The sequence below is a fragment of the Thalassophryne amazonica genome, chromosome 6 (genome assembly GCF_902500255.1).
Source record: "Thalassophryne amazonica chromosome 6, fThaAma1.1, whole genome shotgun sequence".
Lineage (NCBI taxonomy): Eukaryota > Metazoa > Chordata > Actinopteri > Batrachoidiformes > Batrachoididae > Thalassophryne > Thalassophryne amazonica.
Window position 1 is genome coordinate 116968814 of NC_047108.1, and position 22577 is coordinate 116991390.

A 22577-nucleotide genomic window follows, 5' to 3' on the forward strand; every position below is an offset into this window, starting at 1 on the left:
AGAGTGGCCTTTTATTGTGGGCAGTCTAAGGCACACCTATGCACTAATCATGGTGTCTAATCATGATTAGTGCATATATATATATATATATATATATATATATATATATATATATATATATATATATATATATAGCCTATGGCAGCAGCCATAGGGCGTGAGGCAGGGTACACCCTGGGCCAGGATGCCAATCTATCACCAAGGCATTATTCACAACTAGTTACAAATTCATTTCTTTTGGCAGCCCCTGATTTTACATGGGGTTGCCACAAAAGATCCCGTATGGATCTGTATGGTGATTTGGAACAACGTTTAGGCTGGATGCTCTTTTTAACATAAATCTAATATTAGTCCAGGAGCTGGGTGACTTTTATTCAACATGAAAGGTGCGGAAGGTCTGTAGTATCAAAAATGCTTATTAGGCTAAACTGTACCAGGAAATGTGATTCTTAAGTTTCACAAGTGGTGGGTGTGGCTAGGGACCACACCCAAATTACCCCCCAAAATGGGTTTATTTAACATGCGAGGTGCAGACTTCGTTCCAATGCCAGTTGATGCAGGTGTATTTACTAAATGAAAAAATACAACTTAAGAAGATTTTTTTTGGTGGAAGCACGAATTAAGAACACAATTAATTAGTGCTAATTACAGTTTTATTAAACATAAAAGTGCGCAGTTGAAACAAACTTCATTACATAGTGCCACATCTCAGTAGTCAGAAAAATGAACTTAAGAACAAAAATTATGGCAGAAAGACCCCTTTAGAATGGTTATACCAACATACCCCCAATCACTGGAGGGGTATTCACTGAAACCTGTTAAATCCTTTTGGAAGGTCACAGTTGAAACCTACTTCATTACATAATACCACATCTCGGGGGGATAAGGAAAAAGTAATGCCGAAAGTCACTCCTTACAAATAAAATTGACAGGCTGGAATGGCTGGACACAAATTGCACTTTTACCCAATGATCAAGATGGAAAAACGTAGTGCCCAAAATAGTAGTTATACCTTTTTTCCTCTGATTACCTAATGGTCATTCAACATGTTTTAGAAAGTATAGCATTTGAATATACCACTTGCACAGGTAGGAGCATTATGATGTCTGCTATTTAATACTTTAAGGATGATAATTTGTATAAAAGCATCTATTATACCTCTTTGCTTTTATACAAATCATCCTTCTTATTTTATCTGTAAGGAGTGACTTTCGGCATTACTTTTTCCTTATCCCCCCCGAGATGTCATATTATGTAATGAAGTAGATTTCAACTGTGACCTTCCAAAAGGATTTAACAATAGGGTTTCAGTGAATACCCCTTCAGTGATTGAAATTAAGTCTAAACCTATTGTGATTTAAAATACCATTTGGGGGTATCTTGGTATAACCATTCTAAAGGGGTCTTTGCACCATCATTTTTGTTCTTAAGTTCATTTTTCTGACTACTGAGATGTGGCACTATGTAATGAAGTTGTTTCAACTGCGCACCTTTTATGTTAAATAAAACTGTAATTAGCGCTAATTAACTATGTTCTTGATTAGTGCTTCCACCAAAATAAATGTTCTTAAGTTGGGTTTTTCCATTCAGTGAACAGTCCCGCATCAATTGGCACTGAAATAAAGTCTGCACTTCCCATGTTAAATAAATCCATTTTGGGGGTGTGGTCCTTCTTAAGGGGTCTTTCCACCATCATTTTTTTCTTAAGTTTATTTTTATGACTACTGAGATGTGACACTATGTAATGAAGTTGGTTTCAACTGTGCACCTTTCATGTTAAATAAAACTCTAATTAGCACTAATTAATTGTGTTCTTAATTAGTGCTTCCACCAAAAAAATCTTAAGTTGGATTTTTGCATTCAGTAAATACACCTGCATCAACTGGCTTTGGAAAGAAGTCTGCACCTCCCATGTTAAATAAACCCATTTTGGGGGTACTTTGGGTGTGGCCCCTAGCCACACCCACCACTTGCCAAACTTAAGAATCGCATTTCCTGGCACAATTTAGCCTCATAAGCATTTCTGATACTACAGACCTTCTGCACCTTTCATGTTGAATGAATGTCACCTAGCTCCTACACTATAGATGGACATGGAGATTTGGGAACAGGTAGCTTTGAACAGGTGACCTTTTACCACCATGGTGGGTGTTCTATCAGCTTGGTCCAGCATTCACAACTACAAATGACTAGAAATTAAAACTGACATCACTGTCATTTCAGAACAAAAATTTAGATGTCGACAGACTGAATCTCAGATGTTTAAAGTGTCATCTCGGTTAAATAAGAAATTCTAATTTGGTCCTTTGTTGTCCAAAAAGTAGCTTTGCCCAGAGAAGTTGTAAACTTGTGGTATTCATTTGCTTGTGTCTGATGTTTGAAGGTAATTTACAACTAGAAAGTATAACAAACATCTTAACCAAGGATTAGTAAAGCACAGTATACACAGTATCCTATACCTTTGGCCCTAAAATTACTTAACCTTTGATCATTTCAACCTTCAAAGTGACTCTCATGAAAAATCAACTGTACCTTAAAATAAATGAGGAAACTGATTTTTATTACAAAGTGCCTTGATCTTTAATGTTGCCATCAATATTTGACCTCTGACACTGACAGTGACCTTGACCTCAGTGACCTACATTTGCATCAGCATTATCCAAATAAGCACACATAAAAGTAATGACTTTCCAAATAAGGGTGCATAATGGCAAAAAAAAAAAAAAAAAAAAATTATATATATATATCAACATCAAAGGTCAAATGGCTCAAAACAAACAGCACAGACAAAAAAAAAACAAAAAAACTGACTTTGGCCTTCAATCACAGACAAGACAGGATCATTATCTGAGTGGATGCCAAAAATCAACATCAAAGGTCACTTCATCCAAAATTGAGAGCACGAATCCTCAACTTTCCCCATGAACATAATCAGTACTGATGACATTTACTCAACAATCAAGTGCTACACATCAATCATATTCACAGATCTTCATCTCTTTAATGGTTTTTAATAACATTGTAAAGCTTCCAATAATGTTATTTTAAGTCTTTGTGAAATACTTTCAGCTCTGGTGTGCTTTGAACTGTACAGCTTTGGTTAATGCTGTGGAGCTTTTGGCAGTACTACGCTACACTAACATAGGATGCATGGTATGCATAGGCTGTAGTACTAAACAAGAGGGCACTAAGAGCGTGCATACCTCCGCCAAAGCCCAACAATCCTGTTTCCCTTGTCTCATGCTAAACTGCCAGTGGGCAGGGCTACCCATACAATATGTTTTCTTATACTTTTTACTTTCATCATAGTTTTAGTAAAAAGCAAATGTGTTCGTGAGGTTGTGTGTGAAGATGTCCAAACAGATAATTACTGCCTCACTTAAAAGATTGGGTGATTATAAGAATGTCTCAAAAAGACATGACTGTACAGTAGTGTTCAGAATAATAGTAGTGCTATGTGACTAAAAAGATTAATCCAGGTTTTGAGTATATTTCTTATTGTTACATGGGAAACAAGGTAACAGTAGATTCAGTAGTCTCACAAATCCAACAAGACCAAGCATTCATGATATGCACACTCTCAAGGCTATGAAATTGGGCTATTAGTAAAAAAAAAGGGGGGGTGTTCACAGTAATAGTAGCATCTGCTGTTGACGCTACAAACTCAAAACTATTATGTTCAAACTGCTTTTTTTTTTTTTTTAGCAATCTTGTGAATCACTAAACTAGTATTTAGTTGTATAACCACAGTTTTTCATGATTTCTTCACATCTGTGAGGCATTAATTTTGTTGGTTTGGAACAAAGATTTTGCTTGTTTACTAGTGTTTGGGGTCATTGTCTTGTTGAAACACCCATGTCAAGGGCATGTCCTCTTCAGCATAAGGCAACATGACTTCAAGTATTTTGACATATCCAAACTGATCCATGATACCTGGTATGCAATATATAGGCTCAACACCATAGTAGGAGAAACATGCCCATACCATGACGCTTGCACCACCATGCTTCACTGTGAACTGTGGCTTGAATTCAGAGTTTGGGGGTCGTCTCACAAACTGTCTGCAGCCCTTGGACCCAAAAAGAACAATTTTACTCTCATCAGTCCACAAAATATTCCATTTGTCTTTAGGCCAGTTGATGTGTTCTTTGGCAAATTGTAACCTCTTCCGCACAAGTCTTTTATTTAACAGAGGGACTTTGCGGGGGATTCTTGCAAATAAATTAGCTTCACACAGGCATCTTCTGTCACAGCACTTACAGGTAACTCCAGACTGTTTTTGATCATCCTGGAGCTGATCAATGGGTGAGCCTTTGCCATTCTGGTTATTCTTCTATCCATTTTGATGGATGTTTTCCGTTTTCTTCCACGCGTCTCTGGTTTTTTTTGACCATTTTAAAGCATTGGAGATCATTGTAGATGAACAGCCTATAATCCTTTGCACCTGCGTATAGGTTTCCCCCTCTACAATCAACTTTTTAATCAAACTACGCTGTTCTTCTGAACAATGTCTTGAACGTCCTATTTTCCTCAGACTTTCAAAGAGAAAAGCATGTTCAACAGGTGCTGGTTTCATCCTTAAATAGGGGACACCTGATTCACACCTGTTTGTTCCACAAAATTGACAAACTCACTGACTGAATGCCACACTACTATACTCAACAAAAATATAAACGCAACACTTTTGGTTTTGCTCCCATTTTGTATGAGATGAACTCAAAGATCTAAAACGTTTTCCACATACACAATATCACCATTTCCCTCAAATATTGTTCACAAACCAGTCTAAATCTGTGATAGTGAGCACTTCTCCTTTGCTGAGATAATCCATCCCACCTCACAGGTGTGCCATATCAAGATGCTGATTAGACACCATGATTAGTGCACAGGTGTGCCTTAGACTGCCCACAATAAAAGGCCACTCTGAAAGGTGCAGTTTTATCACACAGCACAATGCCACAGATGTCGCAAGATTTGAGGGAGCGTGCAATTGGCATGCTGACAGCAGGAATGTCAACCAGAGCTGTTGCTCGTCTATTGAATGTTCATTTCTCTACCATAAGCCGTCTCCAAAGGCGTTTCAGAGAATTTGGCAGTACATCCAACCAGCCTCACAACCGCAGACCACGTGTAACACCAGCCCAGGACCTCCACATCCAGCATGTTCACCTCCAAGATCGTCTGAGACCAGCCACTCGGACAGCTGCTGGAACAATCGGTTTGCATAACCAAAGAATTTCTGCACAAACTGTCAGAAACCGTCTCAGGGAAGCTCATCTGCATGCTCGTCATCCTCATCGGGGTCTCGACCTGACTCCAGTTCGTCGTCGTAACCAAATTGAGTGGGCAAATGCTCACATTCGCTGGCATTTGGCACGCTGGAGAGGTGTTCTCTTCACGGATGATGCGAAGGAGATGTGTTGCACTGCATGAGGCAAATGGTGGTCACACCAGATACTGACTGGTATCCCCCCCCAATAAAACAAGACTGCACCTTTCAGTGTCCTTTTATTGTGGGCAGTCTAAGGCACACCTGTGCACTAATCATGGTGTCTAATCAGCATCTTGATATGGCACACCTGTGAGGTGGGATGGATTATCTCAGCAAAGGAGAAGTGCTCACTATCACAGATTTAGACTGGTTTGTGAACAATATTTGAGGGAAATGGTGATATTGTGTATGTGGAAAAAGTTTTAGATCTTTGAGTTCATCTCATACAAAATGGGAGCAAAACCAAAAGTGTTGCATTTATATTTTTGTTGAGTATATTATTGTGAGCCCAATTTCATAGCCTTAAGAGTGTGCATATCATGAATGCTTGGTCTTGTTGGATTTGTGAGAGTCTACTGAATCTACTGGTACCTTGTTTCCCATGTAACAATAAGAAATATACTCTAAACCTGGATTAATCTTTTTAGTCACATAGCACTACTATTATTCTGAACACTACTGTATTTCAGCTAAGAGGGTGGCATTGACTTGCATGATCTTGTACTCAGGTGAAACAGCCACAGCAGCACAAGAACATAAATGACAAAACATGAAGCACAAAAACATGATTTGTAGTTGCATTTTATTCTTAAGAAATAAAAGCAATGTGATTTATCAACCCAAATTTTTTTTCTAAATTAACCCAACAGATTGGACATTTAAGTTGATCAAAATTATCATCAAATATTCACTCATTTAAAGTATTATTATCCATGTTGCCCAGCTGGTGGCAGTTGTGAACTCCTGACCACTCACTCATTGACTAAATTTTTATTCCATAATTATTTATTTATTTATCTTTCATTTAATTTTTGTGTGAAGATCAGTCAATGTTCTTCCTGTTGGGATGGTCCAACATCAAAGTGCAGTTTGACCTAAAAACAAAAAAGGGACTAACAATTAGTAGGAATTTGTCATTCTTAAAGTGAACAGTGTTGTTTAAGTCAGTATCTGAGTTTCCATTACAATTATGTGCAAAGGTTAAGCAATATTTTCAGAATATTCAAAGCAAAAAACCCCAAACAATTGCAACTAATGGGTTTGTCTTCTTGCAGAACCATTCTAGCGAGGCTTTAGCCAGAAGTAGTAAGTCCCTTCGGCTGCTACCTCGCTTCGGGGTCACCACAATAGATCAGCATACATTTTACATCAGACGCCGTTCCTGACACAACTCCATATTCAATGAAGAACAGACAGTGGTGGGTTTCTGAAACAGGAACCTTCCACAATGGAAATAAGCACACTTAACCACTTGGCCACCACCTCTGCGGGGGCTCTATCAGGTAATATAATTTCAATATTTACACCGACAGCAATTAAAGTCCCACAAAATACTGGAATTTTGTTGTTTTTTTAATCTAATATTGCCATAACATCATCTCTTATAAAGTTGAACAAGGTCTCAGTCTGTTCCTCTGTCCACATATAACTTATCACAGGTTTTTGAATATCATGTGACCAACATTAGTGAAACATAGTGTCTCCATTGCAGTTTTTCAAAATAAGACTTTTTCAATTCTCCTGAAAAACCACCTCATGCGAGTGTAAATACTTTTTTATGATATCTGAGGGTTCTTTCAAAATACATGTGCATCTATGAAGCAGATTTTCAATTTGCTACTTCAAACTGCACAACTTGAAGGGTAATGGAAACCTCCCTAGTGTCAGATATTAGTGCAATATGTGCAAAAAATTCAGTCTGGCTAAATCAGTCCAGATTTAGTTGTTTAAAGTGGAGTAATTTCATTCAAAGGAATCCTGTTAGCAATACTCTAACAAAATGAAACTCATATTAGAGCGCAGTTAGACATGTTCAACCAGCCTGGTGGCGTTCAATTTAAACATGCCTGGTTTCGCAGTTGTAATGCGCTCTATAAAAAGGCTTTGGCTGCCTAAATGAAGTGCACCATGCTGTCCTCACATTCTTTTGGCACAGTGAGCTTGTAATTTTGGCAAACCAATTTATAATTCTCTCCGTTGTTGTTGTCCCAGTATTCAGCACCACAGACTTTGTACTGGATGGCGAACTCTAAGACTGCCCCAGGCTGTAGGAACGGAGGAACAGGCAGGTGGAAACGAAAAGTATCACAGCTGAACTGACTGCCTCCTCCCTCCCAGGTTTTGGTGACGGTGGACACCCATGAAGCTTTAGTTTCTGTGTAGCTCTTCCACTCTGTAAACGAGTAGCGGACTGTGACAGATTTGTCAAAATCCAAATTGAGGACCTGCGTCATTCCGACGATGCCCAGTTCGAAACACAACACTCTCTCCAGACACACTTTCTGCCAATGGAGACGATGCAGGAACTCTGGTTGGTCGCCAGGTTGTTCGGCAAAAATGGGCTTCAGGTACGGCAAGGAAATCTCCAAATGCCTCCCATCTGCCAACTCTGCACTCATCAATAACCTAAAGGTGACGTGATCTGGCACAAAGGGATCATCTCCAGATTTGAAAAGCCTGACATCTTCCAGATCCAGCCCCAAAGAGTCAGCAAACCGCACTCCAATGCTTCTGCAGTGCTTCTTTTTCATTGTGGCTGAAGGCAGAGAGCGTGAACGTTGTCGGATGATGGGTTTGGGTGCAGGCTCACAGGAGAGACTATGGTGGAATCCTTCTTGCTTTCGGACTCTGGGGCTCGGCGGTCGGATTGGAACTGGCTTCTTCTCAGAACCAGGTTTATCGGCTTGCAGCATTTTAGTCAAGTTGATCGTTATACAGGGCCTGGGAGGACTGGAGCTGGGGATCTGTGGCTCGGATTTCCAAGGGGAAATCGGCACCTGTCCAATAAACCAGCCTCTATCCATGTTCAGAGACAACGGGTGCCCTGATGACCTATGAGAGAAAAACAAAAACATCACTGTCCACATGGCCATCCCAGTAGGGACACATAACACAAAACTAAAACATGGATGTGGGCCAGCACACTAACTATGCCCAAATACCAAAGGCAAAAACTCAAAACAGCAATTAATTAACACAGTGCACAGATACGAGGTCTGTCCATAAAGTATAGGTCCTTTTTATTTTTTTCAAAAAGTATATGGATTTCATTCATATGTTTTTACGTCAGACATGCTTGAACCCTCGTGCGCATGCGTGAGTTTTTCCACGCCTGTCGGTGACGTCATTCGCCTGTGAGCACTCCTTGTGGGAGGAGTCGTCCAGCCCCTCGTCGGAATTCCTTTGTCTGAGAAGTTGCTGAGAGACTGGCGCTTTGTTTGATCAAAATTTTTTCTAAACCTGTGAGACACATCGAAGTGGACATGGTTCGAAAAATTAAGCTGGTTTTCAGTGAAAATTTTAACGGCTGATGAGAGATTTTGAGGTGACACTGTCGCTTTAAGGACTTCCCACGGTGCGAGACGTCGCACAGCGCTCTCAGGCGGCGTCATCAGCCTGTTTCAAGCTGAAAACCTCTACATTTCAGGCTCTATTGATCCAGGACGTCGTGAGAGAACAGAGAAGTTTCAGAAGAAGTCGGTTTCAGCATTTTATCCGGATATTCCACTGTTAAAGGAGATTTTTTTAATGAAAGACGTGCGGACGGGTCCGCGCGTCGGCTCGCAGCCGCCGCGACGCTCCGCCACAGGAAAAACACCTCTGTTGGAAGCCTTAAAGACAAGTTGGAACATGTCCAGCTGTTAAACAATTTCTCATATACTCACTCCACTGAAAGCCATCAAAAGCCGCCTGGATTTTACAAATGGTTATCAACACGGAGGTGTTTTTCCTGTGCCGCCGCTCTGCGCCGGCTGCGTCCCGACGCGCGGACCCGTCCGCACGTCTTTCATTAAAAAAATCTCCTTTAACTGGAATATCCGGATAAAATGCTGAAACCGACTTCTTCTGAAACTTCTCTGTTCTCTCACGACGTCCTGGATCAATAGAGCCTGAAATGTGGAGGTTTTCAGCTTGAAACAGGCTGATGATGCCGCCTGAGAGCGCAGCGCGACGTCTCGCACCGTGGGAAGTCCTTAAAGCGACAGTGTCACCTCAAAATCTCTCATCAGCCATTAAAATTTTCACTGAAAACCAGCTTAATTTTTCGAACCATGTCCACTTCGATGTGTCTCACAGGTTTAGAAAAAATTTTGATCAAACAAAGCGCCAGTCTCTCAGCAACTTCTCAGACAAAGGAATTCCGACGAGGGGCTGGACGACTCCTCCCACAAGGAGTGCTCACAGGCGAATGACGTCACCGACAGGCGTGGAAAAACTCACGCATGCGCACGAGGGTTCAAGCATGTCTGACGTAAAAACATATGAATGAAATCCATATAGTTTTTGAAAAAAATAAAAAGGACCTATACTTTATGGACAGCCCTCGTATGCTGGATTTCCATTATAAATGGACCACGAGTGTCACCCCCTGCAGGACGTTCTGTCTGCTCTGGAGAGCAGTTTCAGTGACAGACTCATCCACCCTCGCTGTGTGAGGGAGAAATTCCGCAGATCGTTTCTCCCGGCTGCTGTCAGACTGTACAATGATCAATGCTAGTACTGTGGTAACCACAGCAACCAGGACAATAATCATGTCACTAACTGCTGTATTTATTAGTGCAATAATTTAACTTATGGTGCACTCAAGTCACTTTACATATATTACACTACATATTACATATATATTACTTATATTTTGACCTGCCCATATTGTAAATATCAGAGTAATGTGTCGTACATTTCACGCTGAATTCATTTTACCTGATCACTCTCACACCCCGACGGTGTATATCATCCCGGCAGTGCAGCATTGAACTGAACAATGGTAGCCTCAGCTTTACTCGGCACTCAGTGCTTTTTTTGGTTCTTGTTTTTGAGAGACGCTTGTTGTTTTGTTGCATGCCCTTCTATTCCTACTGTTCTATGCTGCGATGTGACACTGAAATTTCCCCATTAAGGGATGAATAAAGGCTTTTCTTATCTTATCTTAAATACACCTCTAGAAGCTCAAAGTAGTTTGAGAAAATCAATTTTAAACATCTATAAAGGTTTGACAAAGAATAAAAATACATCAACACCGAGTTTTAAAAAAAGTACAACTATTATAAGCAGAACAATTATAATTACAGTTGTATGCAAAAGTTTGGGCACCGCTGATAATTTCATGATTTTCCATTATAAATCATTGGTTGTCTGGATCAGAAATTTCAGTTAAATATATCATATAGCAGACAAACACAGTGATATTTGAGAAGTGAAATGAAGTTTATAGGATTTACAAAATGTGTGCAATAATTCTTTAAACAAAATTAGGCAGGTGCTTTTTTCCACACTTTTCCCAAAAGCTAAAATTTATCTGTTGTCCGTCTTCCAGCTGCCCCCAATTTTTGTACAGTGTCGCCCACAGCAGATCTGCATTGGGATTTGCCAGAAGTTATATGCTGGATGCTTTTCCTGATACAACTCCAGTACTACCTGGAGAAACGCACACAGACCCTGGTTTTCCTAAACAGTATCCCAGCCAAGTACGAATCAGGACTTAAGTCTGGTTCACACGGCAAGATAATTAGGCCGATATCGGACCCGATCTTCCCCTTACGATGACAAACGAACACGTAGCCTGCTGAATGTGACGTGCAGCCAATCAGAAAGCGAGATGACAGATGCACAGAGGGAAATCTAAAATCAAAACAGCTGTTCTGAATTACCAAAAAGCCCGGTGGTCGTGCTGTCGCCACTCCTTTCAAAGAAAGCCTTTTTTTTTCTTTTTTGTATAATTTTTTTCTTCTGTTGTAAATAGTCCACAAAGTATCTCTGTTTGTTTACTCTGAAGTCACGTTTAATCTCGAGAGATTGTGTGAGATTTCCTGTCTGACCTGCTCGTGTGTGAAATCTGTTTGTGTGTGGTGTTGTTGTCCTTACCATGTGGCTGTACACCACACACTGTATGACCAACAATGTTAGATGTATGTTTTTTTTTTCCACGTGTGGTCTCTCAGGTTTTGAAAACCTACAGACAATTTTAAAATCCTGCCCTGTGAACCAGGCTTTACCCTGCTTAGCTTCTGAAATCTGACTGGCGTAGAGCAGAACAGGTGCTTAAAAGTTCTCTGTTAGCATTTCAAAATTGTCTTCTGTTGAAGAGTTCAACATGTTTTTTAATGGGTTTCATGTTGCAGAGGAGGATCAGAAGGTTTCTGCTTTTAGAACGAGAGGGCCTGATTACTGCATGCTGTACCTGAATGTCCACTTCCACCTAGTTGTACATGATCACCCATAATTTTCACCAATTACTCCATTTTTTTTGGGGGGGGGGGGGGGGGGTGTAATGATTTGTTTCATCACATTTTTTAAACTTTCCCAATCACTCACAATGTTCTTTTGTCACAGATAACACACAATTTCAGGCTCCAATTTGTTGACCATCGGGTATCAAATCTGACAGCGACATCCAAAATCCTATAGCTAACCAGGCCCCTGTAGTCGGTGCGGACCAAGGTAGCTTAGCCGCCATTAGCTGTCCCCCAGCAGATCCCGAGCAGCCGGGAAAGCAGGCCGGCTGGGTGACTGTGAGGAGGAAGCGTAGTCCTAAACACAAGCCCCCTGTACACCACCAACCCGTTCACATCTCTAACCGTTTTTCCCCAGTCGGCGACACACCCGCCGAGGAACAAACTCTGGTTATTGGTGACTCTGTTTTGAGAAACGTGAAGTTAGCGACACCAGCAACCATAGTCAATTGTCTTTCGGGGGCCAGAGCAGGCGACATTGAAGGAAATTTGAAACTGCTGGCTAAGGCTAAGCGTAAATTCGGTAAGATTGTAATTCACGTCGGCAGTAATGACACCCGGTTACGCCAATCGGAGGTCACTAAAATTAACATTGAATCTGTGTGTAACTTTGCAAAAACAATGTCGGACTCTGTAGTTTTCTCTGGGCCCCTCCCCAATCGGACCGGGAGTGACATGTTTAGCCACATGTTCTCCTTGAATTGCTGGCTGTCTGAGTGGTGTCCAAAAAATGAGGTGGGCTTCACAGATAATTGGCAAAGCTTCTGGGGAAAACCTGGTCTTGTTAGGAGAGACGGCATCCATCCCACTTTGGATGGAGCAGCTCTCATTTCTAGAAATCTGGCCAATTTTATTAAACCCTCCAAACCGTGACTATCCAGGGTTGGGACCAGGAAGCAGAGTTGTAGTCTTACACACCTCTCTGCAGCTTCTCTCCCCCTGCCATCCCCCCAATACCCCATCCCTGTAGAGACGGTGCCTGCTCCCAGACCACCAACAACCAGTAAAAATCTATTTAAGCATAAAAATTCAAAAAGAAAAAATAATATAGCACCTTCAACTGCACCACAGACTAAAACAGTTAAATGTGGTCTATTAAACATTAGGTCTCTCTTCTAAGTCCCTGTTAGTAAATTATATAATAACTGATCAACATATTGATTTATTCTGCCTTACAGAAACCTGGTTACAGCAGGATGAATATGTTAGTTTAAATGAGTCAACACCCCCGAGTCACACTAACTGTCAGAATGCTCGTAGCATGGGCCGAGGGGGAGGATTAGCAGCAATCTTCCACTCCAGCTTATTAATTAATCAAAAACCGAGACAGAGCTTTAATTCATTTGAAAGCTTGATTAGTCTTGTCCATCCAAACTGGAAGTCCCAAAAACCAGTTTTATTTGTTGTTATCTATCATCCACCTGGTCATTAATGTGAGTTTCTCTGTGGATTTTCAGACCTTTCGTCTGATTTAGTGCTTAGCTCAGATAAGATAATTATAGTGGGCGATTTTAACATCCACATAGATGCTGAGAATGACAGCCTCAGCACTGCATTTAATCCATTATTAGACTCAATTGGCTTTGCTCAAAATGTAGTCCACCCACCACTTTAATCATACTTTAGATCTTGTTTTGACTTATGGTATGGAAATTGAAGACTTAACAGTATTCCCTGAAAACCCCCTTCTTTCTGATCATTTCTTAATAACATTTACATTTACTTTAATGGACTACCCAGCAGTGGGGAATAAGTTTCATTACAGTAGAAGTCTTTCGGAAAGCGCTGTAACTAGGTTTAAGGATATGATTCCTTCTTTGTTATGTTCTCCAATGCCATATACCAACACAGTGCAGAGTAGCTACCTAAACTCTGTGAGTGAGATAGATTATCTCGTCAATAGTTTTACATCCTCAGTGAGGACAACTTTGGATGCTGTAGCTCCTCTGAAAAAGAGAGCCTTAAATCAGAAGTGCCTGACTCCATGGTATAACTGACAAACTCGCAGCTTAAAGCAGATAACCCGTAAGTTGGAGAGGAAATGGCGTCTCACTAATTTAGAAGATCTTCACTTAGCCTGGAAAAAGAGACTGTTGCTCTATAAAAAAAGCCATCCGTAAAGCTAGGACATCTTACTACTCATCACTAATTGAAGAAAATAAGAACCCCAGGTTTCTTTTCAGCACTGTAGCCAGGCTGACAAAGAGTCAGAGCTCTATTGAGCCGAGTATTCCTTTAACTTTAACTAGTAATGACTTCATGACTTTCTTTGCTAATAAAATTTTAACTATTAGAGAAAAAATACTCATAACCATCCCAAAGACATATCGTTATCTTTGGCTGCTTTCAGTAATGCTGGTATTTGGTTAGACTCTTTCTCTCCGATTGTTCTGAGTTATTTTCATTAGTCACTTCCTCCAAACCATCAACATGTCTATTAGACCCCATTCCTACCAGGCTGCTCAAGGAAGCCCTACCATTAATTAATGCTTCGATCTTAAATATGATCAATCTATCTTTATTATTTGGCTATGTACCACAGGCTTTTAAGGTGGCAGTAATTAAACCATTACTTAAAAAGCCATTACTTGACCCAGCTATCTTAGCTAATTATAGGCCAATCTCCAACCTTCCTTTTCTCTCAAAGATTCTTGAAAGGGTAGTTGTAAAACAGCTAACTGATCATCTGCAGAGGAATGGTCTATTTGAAGAGTTTCAGTTTGGTTTCAGAATTCATCATAGTACAGAAACAGCATTAGTGAAGGTTACAAATGATCTTCTTATGGCCTCAGACAATGGACTCATCTCTGTGCTTGTCCTGTTAGACCTCAGTGCTGCTTTTGATACTGTTGACAATAAAATTTTATTACAGAGATTAGAGCATGCCATAGGTATTAAAGGCACTGTGCTGCGGTGGTTTGAATCATATTTATCTAATAGATTACAATTTGTTCATGTAAATGGGGAGTCTTCTTCACAGACTAAGGTTAATTATGGAGTTCCACAAGGTTCTGTGCTAGGACCAATTTTATTCACTTTATACATGTTTCCCTTAGGCAGTATTATTAGAAAGCATTGCTTAAATTTTCATTGTTACGCAGATGATACCCAGCTTTATCTATCCATGAAGCCAGAGGACACACACCAATTAGTTAAACTGCAGGAATGTCTTACAGACATAAAGACATGGATGACCTCTAATTTCCTGCTTTTAAATTCAGATAAAACTGAAGTTATTGTACTTGGCCCTACAAATCTTAGAAACATGGTGTCTAACCAGATCCTTACTCTGGATGGCATTACCCTGACCTCTAGTAATACTGTGAGAAATCTTGGAGTCATTTTTGATCAGGATATGTCCTTCAATGCGCATATTAAGCAAATATGTAGGACTGCTTTTTTACATTTGCGCAATATCTCTAAAATTAGAAAGGTCTTGTCTCAGAGTGATGCTGAAAAACTAATTCATGTATTTATTTCCTCTAGGCTGGACTATTGTAATTCATTATTATCAGGTTGTCCTAAAAGGTCCGTGAAAAGCCTTCAGTTAATTCAAAATGCTGCAGATAGAGTACTGACGGGGACTAGAAGGAAAGAGCATATTTCACCCAAATTGGCCTCTCTTTATTGGCTTCCTGTTAATTCTAAAATAGAATTTAAAATTATTCTTCTTACTTGTAAGGTTTTGAATAATCAGGTCCCATCTTATGTTAGGGACCTCTTAGTACCATATCACCCCAATAGAGCGCTTCGCTCTCAGACTGCAGGTTTACTTGTAGTTCCTAGGGTTTTTAAGAGTAGAATGGGAGGCAGAGCCTTCAGCTTTCAGGCTCTTCTCCTGTGGAACCAGCTCCCAATTCGGATCAGGGAGACAGACACCCTCTCTACTTTTAAGATTAGGCTTAAAACTTTCCTTTTTGCTAAAGCTTATAGTTAGGGCTGGATCAGGTGACCATGAACCATCCCTTAGTTATGCTGCTATAGACTTAGACTGCTGGGGGGTTCCCATGATGCACTGAGTGTTTCTTTCTCTTTTTGCTCTGTATACACACCACTCTGCATTTAATCATTAGTGATTGATCTCTGCTCTCTTCCACAGCATGTCTTTTTCCTGATTCTCTCCCCTCAGCCCCAACCAGTCCCAGCAGAAGACTGCCCCTCCCTGAGCCTGGTTCTGCTGGAGGTTTCTTCCTGTTAAAAGGGAGTTTTTCCTTCCCACTGTCTCCAAGTCCTTGCTCACAGGGGGTCGTTTTGACCGTTGGGGTTTTTCTGTAATTATTGTATGGCTTTTGCCTTGCAATATACGAGGTCTGTTAGAAAAGTATCGTACCTTTTTATTTTTTCAAAGACTATATGGATTTGATTCATATGTTTTTACGTCAGCCAAGCTTGAACCTTTGTGCGCATACGTGAGTTTTTCCACGCCTGTCGATTGCGTCATTCGCCTGTGGGCAGGCTTTGAGTGAGCACTGCTCCACCCCTCTCATCGTTGTTTCATTGCGAGGAAATGGTGGAATGATTTGGGCTTTTTTTTCCATCAGAATTTTTTCAGAAACTGTTAGAGACAGACAGCTGGAAACCATTCGAAAAATTTATCTGGCTTTCGGTGAAAATTTTACGGGCTTCACAGAGAATAAGAAGGGTTACTACAGCTTTAAGGACGACCCACATTGGTGCACGGCGCGCCACGCTCCGAGCCGCCATCGAGAGGCAGAAACCACCACATCATTTCTAAACGGATCGCTGTGTGGAGCCATTTTCCGGCAGATTTCACTTTTAACAAGAGATTTTGTCATGGAAAGCCGCACGGAGGCTTTGCGCGCCACGACCGATTCGCTGATGAAGCGAGACAAAGGAACACCTCCGTTTAGAGGACAAGTTGGGACAAGCCTATCTCGGCTTTCAGTGCTTACCAGTCGAGTGAGTATAAGAGAAATTGTGGAGAGCTGGGCATGTCCCAACTTGTCCTCTAATACTTTAATAAATAATAAAGTTTAATAAATAAGTGCCATTGTTTCTGTGTAGGCTCTCAGTTGTCCAGGTGGTTTTCATAGTAGAGAAGCTTGAATCTTCGACTGAATCTTGGACTTGAATCTCGCGTTAAGCAACCCAGTCCAGTCGAAGATTCAAGCTTCTCTACTAAATAAGTGCCATTGTTAAATCTCAAATGTGGGACTTTGCTTTTACCAACTGTTCATCTTAATGATTGTTAATTAACAGCCTCACTGGATCTTTACACTTTACAATGTTTGATTCATGATGTTTTTAATCCAGATTTGAATTTTTAATGGACAGGTTTAAAAATGAAATGGTCTTGAATGCAATAATAATAATTATTAAAGAGGTGATGTTGTGCAAAATCATCTTTTACATTTTGCAGTTTTTCACAAGCTTTGTCCTGATTCTTTACCACCTTCAGCAGTCTGCAGTAACGTAGGTCTATCTCTTTGTCTGACCGACTGCGGCAGCCGATGTGCCACCAGAAATTCACCATGACAGCATTTGAACGCTAAAGTAGATGCCAGTTAACAGAAGGGATCGCGGAGTATCGCCAAGATGGCTGACTTCCAGGTTCATGACAACACCTGAAAACAGTCCATTTGCCCTACTGAGGTTTCAAATCCCACAAAATTTCAGAGTTCGCTGTTCCGCAAGATGTCAGTAACATTGAGATATGCATTGAGATGGTCTGTTAAGGCTGCCTCATAACTGTCCTTTACAACACCGTGTGTTCCAGAGTCATATATATAAAGCTATCTGAAATTCGGTTTGCGTTTATGAAGTTCCATGCAGGTTAAACGTAGCAGACATGGATTAGGTGGAATATTTGTTTTAGTGAGTTTTCAGGGTGTCATGCATGCAGTTGATTATTAATGTGATGAAAGGCATAAAAATTTACATTTTGGTAGTATAATGTTTATTTGCAATTGCTGACATGTGGTTTCTCCATGTTGTTTAGACTGCAGCAACTCTCTGGCAAGCAAGGGATTGTGGGATACAGACAGTTGCCCAGTTCCGGATAACCTTTTTTAAAGTCCCGCTATACAGAGCCATAATGCAACTGAATGTCCTTTAATTGTGTATTGTTGTATTGGGTATTTGGGTGTTATTTAACTGAAAAAGTCTGGGTGGAGTAGCGCTTCTACTTAAAGTGTGAAGCCACATTATGTGTGTGCAAACATTTGCCAGAAATGGATCACTTTTGCCGGTTCCGGATCACGACACTCTGCGTCACTTTGGGTTCATTCCTGGCATCTGGCTAGAGCCCTTCTAATGCAGAATGATACACACTGTGCCCTAGAATGTGTTTTGAACACAAAATTATATAAATTATACTTATTAAATGAGAATTTACTTAGTTTCGAAAGGCGCCGTTACACGTTTTTACGAGCAAAAAAATGAAGTGTGGAGGTGAGATTTCTCCCGAATTAAAAAGTAAAAGCCCCCACATTCATGCCCATTCATGATTCTGAGATGATCCCAAAAGTTCACATGACTCAACTACTGACACGAGGCTGCTGCTTCAGTGATCTGCAACTGGCAAATTTTCGCGTCGAAGATAAATGCGCGTAGCAATTAAACAGCAAGACATAACACACTGACATTTTCTACCCGAGTAAGTAAGTATTTTCCCACTCTAGAACCAAAAACACCGAATGGCTAACTCAACTTTGCTACGTTTTAGAGATCGTTACTTTCAAACTTGCAGGAATCAATCAATCAATCAACATTTATTTATAAAGCGCTTTACAGCACCGACTGGTGTCCAAAGTGCTTAACATTAAAAACACAAATTTACAAAATAAGACACATATAAAATAAAATTTTAAAACAACACATAAAAAGAACATAAAAATAACAGAACATGTCACCTCCCCACTAAGTGTTAAAAGCCAGTTTAAATAAATAAGTCTTTAACTTAGATTTAAAAAGTGCTAGGTCAGGAATAGTATGTAACTCAAGAGGTAGCTCATTCCACAGTCTGGGGCCAGCTACCGCGAAAGCATGATCACCCCAACGTTTATATCTTGACCTTGGAACATCTAAGTAAAGCTGGCCAGACGCCCTTAACGTCCTACTGTAGGTGTGCAAAGTTAAAATTTCAGACAAGTAGGGAGGTGCAAGGCCATAAATAGCTTTAAAAACAATTCTAAAACGAACTGGAAGCCAGTGGAGTGAGTATAGGATGGGCGCAATATGCTCACGTCTAGAAGTGTTTGTCAAAAGACGAGCAGCAGCATTCTGCACCAACTGGAGACGCGCAAGAGACGACTGATTAATGCCCGCATAAAGTGCATTACAATAATCAAGTCTGGAGCTGATGAAAGCATGAATGGCCGTCTCAAGATCACGTCTACTGAGAAAGTGCTTTATTTTAGCCAAGAGGCGAAGTTGGAAAAAACTAGCTTTGACAACAGAATTTATCTGTTGGAATGAGTGAGTCAGAAAACGTGCGCACACCACAGACACTGGGATGTTTTGATTTCTCTGCTGATCACAAGGACGGCTGGATCCGGTCGAGCTTGTGGTTGTTTGTAAACAAAACATCAATCTTTCCAAAGGTACCAAGTATTAGCTTATTCGTGCTGATTATGAGAAACGGCGGTGCAAAAACTACAGCAGTGATCCGGAACTGGTCAAGTGACTGTATCTCAATAGGGCAAACAGTCTAAAAAGGGTGCTGACTTCAGGGAATCATATGCGATAGCCTTTTCCCTGCATTCTAAGGCAATCTGGGAAACTAAATACTGATTCTCTCGCCATTAATTGTTTTTCAACACAATTTTTATTTCTGAATAGAACAGTAAGTCCCTTCAGCTGCTCCCTTGTTTGCACTCGGGGTCACCACAGCAAATCCAAGGTGGATCTGCATGTTGATTTGGCACAGGTTTTACGCCGGATGCCCTTCATGACGCAACTCCACATTACATGGAGAAATGTGGCAGGGGTGGTATTTGAACCCAGAACCTTCCGAACTGAAACCAAGCGCATTAACCACTTGGCCACCACCCCTGCTCTATTTCTGAATAGAACACCTTCTCAAATTGCGCAGAACATTTGTATTTAACTGTATTAGAAGATACAACCTTACCTCCAACTCTCTCAGTCAGTGCCAGAACAATGTCTTGGCCGACCGGATCCGCCAGAAGAATAGATGACAGAGATCCAGCCCCGGTTTGGATCCAATGCACATGTGAAACTGCAAGAGAAGAATAAGGAGTGTGTTTCTGTCCAGGTCCGGCTTACTTATCTAGCTCAAAGTAATTGTGTAAAATACACAACGAAAGAAAGTGGAGATGAATATAAAGCAACTGAGTGTTTTCCTGTAAATAAGTTTGGTTAAACAGCAGTGGGCGTGTCCGACACAAACGGCTGTTAAGTTTCGTTGCACCGCGACTGAAACAGCCTGAAAAAGCTTCATATCTGAAGGGAAACAAAAGCTTCACGAACCTGACCCTGTGCTTTTCCGGAAGGTCCCACCTTTCGCCCGCTTGATTCTGATTTTTCGTGAATATGTAATTAATAAAAACTCGCTGGCTGTGTGAGCTGAGTTCGATGGCGATCCGCGAAACTTACACGCAGTTAGCAGGAAGCTACACACGCACAGGGTCAATGGAGTCGCATGGGAGGTTGTGTAAGTTCAAATATTACAGACTCTCAAGAGTTTCTAAAGCTTGTTCGGCTTCTCTTGCAAAGGCAGCGTTTGAATTTACGCTCCGCCAAATCTGTAATCCTCGCACCGTTAGCAGGTTCAACGAGCGACTGCAGGTTACGTGCAGAACGGTGATTGACGTGCCTGCACTACAACTCCCATAATGCACCTTTGACGTTTACAACCAGTGTTGCCAGGTCCACTGATTCTCAGGGATTTGCGTTTTGTTACTATTTAAGAAAAAGTCGAAATGAAAAGTATTGTTTGTTTTTAAATTGTAGGGGGCTTTTTTCCACCTTCTTTACACCTGAATATTGACCGAACTCGATCTGAATTAGAAGTAGCACCACATAGAGTCCATGCACTTACAAATATAATAATAATAATTATTATTATTATTGTTGTTATAATGTGGTACCAATTAATATCAATCAATCAATCAATTTTATTTATACAGCGCCAAATCACAACAAACAGTTGCCCCAAGGCGCTTTATATTGTAAGGCAAGGCCATACAATAATTACAGAAAAACCCCAATGGTCAAAACGACCCCTTGTGAGCAAGCACTTGGCGACAGTGGGAAGGAAAAACTCCCTTTTAACAGGAAGAAACCTCCAGCAGAACCAGGCTCAGGGAGGGGCAGTCTTCTGCTGGGACTGGTTGGGGCTGAGGGAGAGAACCAGGAAAAAGACATGCTGTGGAGGGGAGCAGAGATCGATCACTAATGATTAAATGCAGAGTGGTGCATACAGAGCAAAAAGAGAAAGAAACACTCAGTGCATCATGGGAACCCCCCAGCAGTCTAAGTCTATAGCAGCATAACTAAGGGATGGTTCAGGGTCACCTGATCCAGCCCTAACTATAAGCTTTAGCAAAAAGGAAAGTTTTAAGCCTAATCTTAAAAGTAGAGAGGGTGTCTGACTTAGACTTAGACAACTTTATTCATCCCACCAGGGGCAATTAATTTCAGCAGCCTGCATACCGGCACATCACAAAAAAAAAAAAAAAATACTACATCCACATAAAATGTGCAACATACTACATCCACATACCCATACATCCACACCTTACAAGGAATTTAAAAGACGGATAGCAGAAGGAATAAAAGATTTTAACAACCGATTCGTCCTGCAGACAGGTGAAACATAACGACGGCCCGAAGGCAACAAAGAAAATTCACCTGCCAGCACATGTCTGGGAGAAGACAAAATACAATTTGCCTTCCTCACCATTTGCTGTTCACAAAAACTAGCTAGGTCTCTGGTTTCCACTCCAATGATCTTTGAACATGTCTTTGTGATACTATGCAAGCTACTTTTATCTTTCAGTGCCAGGCTAGGAAACCAGCAGATGAAAGAAAAACATAAAAGACTTTCAATAAAGGACTGATAAAAACGACCCATAATAACAGAACTGACAGAGAAGGACTTCAATTTGCGAAGGAGGTACACTCTCTGATGCCCTCGCTTCACAATGTCTGCCGTATTTACGTCGAATCTCAACTTCTCATCAAAAAAAGTGCCCAGATATTTATATGCAGGAACTTTTTCTACAGCTTTCCCATGAATAATGCTGTCTATAGCAAACCCTTTGTTATGTCTAAAATCAATTATAAGCTCCTTCGTTTTAGATACATTTAACTCCAAGTGATTTGTATCGCACCATGAAACAAAATCAGCAAGGGCCTCCCCATGTCCTGACTCCTCTCCCTGAAGAAGGGACAGCAGAGCAGTATCATCAGAGAACTTAACTAAATAGCTGCGTTGCCTGACACTTCTGCATTCATCTGTATATAAGATGAAAAGCAAGGGGGAAAGAACACAGCCCTGTGGTGAGCCTGTGGACAAAACTAAGGAGTCTGAAACGCGTCCATTTACCAAAACTCTCTGTCTCCTATTCGTTAAAAAGTCCGCCAACCAATCCACCATCTGGTGAGGCAATTTAAAATCACACCTTAACCTCTTAATTAAAAGGCAAGGCTGCATCAAGTTAAAAGCTGAAGAGAAATCAGCAAATAAAAGCCAAGCATGAGCTCGAGGCTTTTCCAAATGTCTGTAAAGACAGTTGAGAATAAAAAGCTTAGCATCTTCTACTCCTTTACCCGCCTGATATGCAAATTGAAGTGGATCAATATTCCTTTTCATATTTGACATTATCATATTCTTCATAATTTTCTCAAAGACCTTCATACACAGTGATGTA

The 22577-nt window shown here is 40.7% G+C and overlaps 1 protein-coding gene across 1 annotated transcript; it reads right to left on the reverse strand.

The window, feature by feature from the left end:
• Positions 1-6377: 6377 nt before the first annotated feature.
• ppp1r3da (protein phosphatase 1, regulatory subunit 3Da) lies at positions 6378-20521 on the reverse strand. The gene is made up of 3 exons (XM_034173224.1): positions 20173-20521; positions 19814-19921; positions 6378-8323 (listed from the first exon to the last, which is right to left on the reverse strand). The coding sequence occupies exon 3, from the start codon at positions 8293-8295 to the stop codon at positions 7384-7386; it is 912 nt and encodes a 303-aa protein (XP_034029115.1). The 5' UTR covers positions 8296-8323; positions 19814-19921; positions 20173-20521; the 3' UTR covers positions 6378-7383.
• Between the last annotated feature and the right edge of the window lie 2056 nt (positions 20522-22577).

Excerpts from the sequence above, each read along its gene's own strand:
- ppp1r3da (XM_034173224.1), bottom strand. The coding sequence starts at position 8,295 with ATGGATAGAGGCTGGTTTATTGGACAGGTGCCGATTTCCCCTTGGAAA.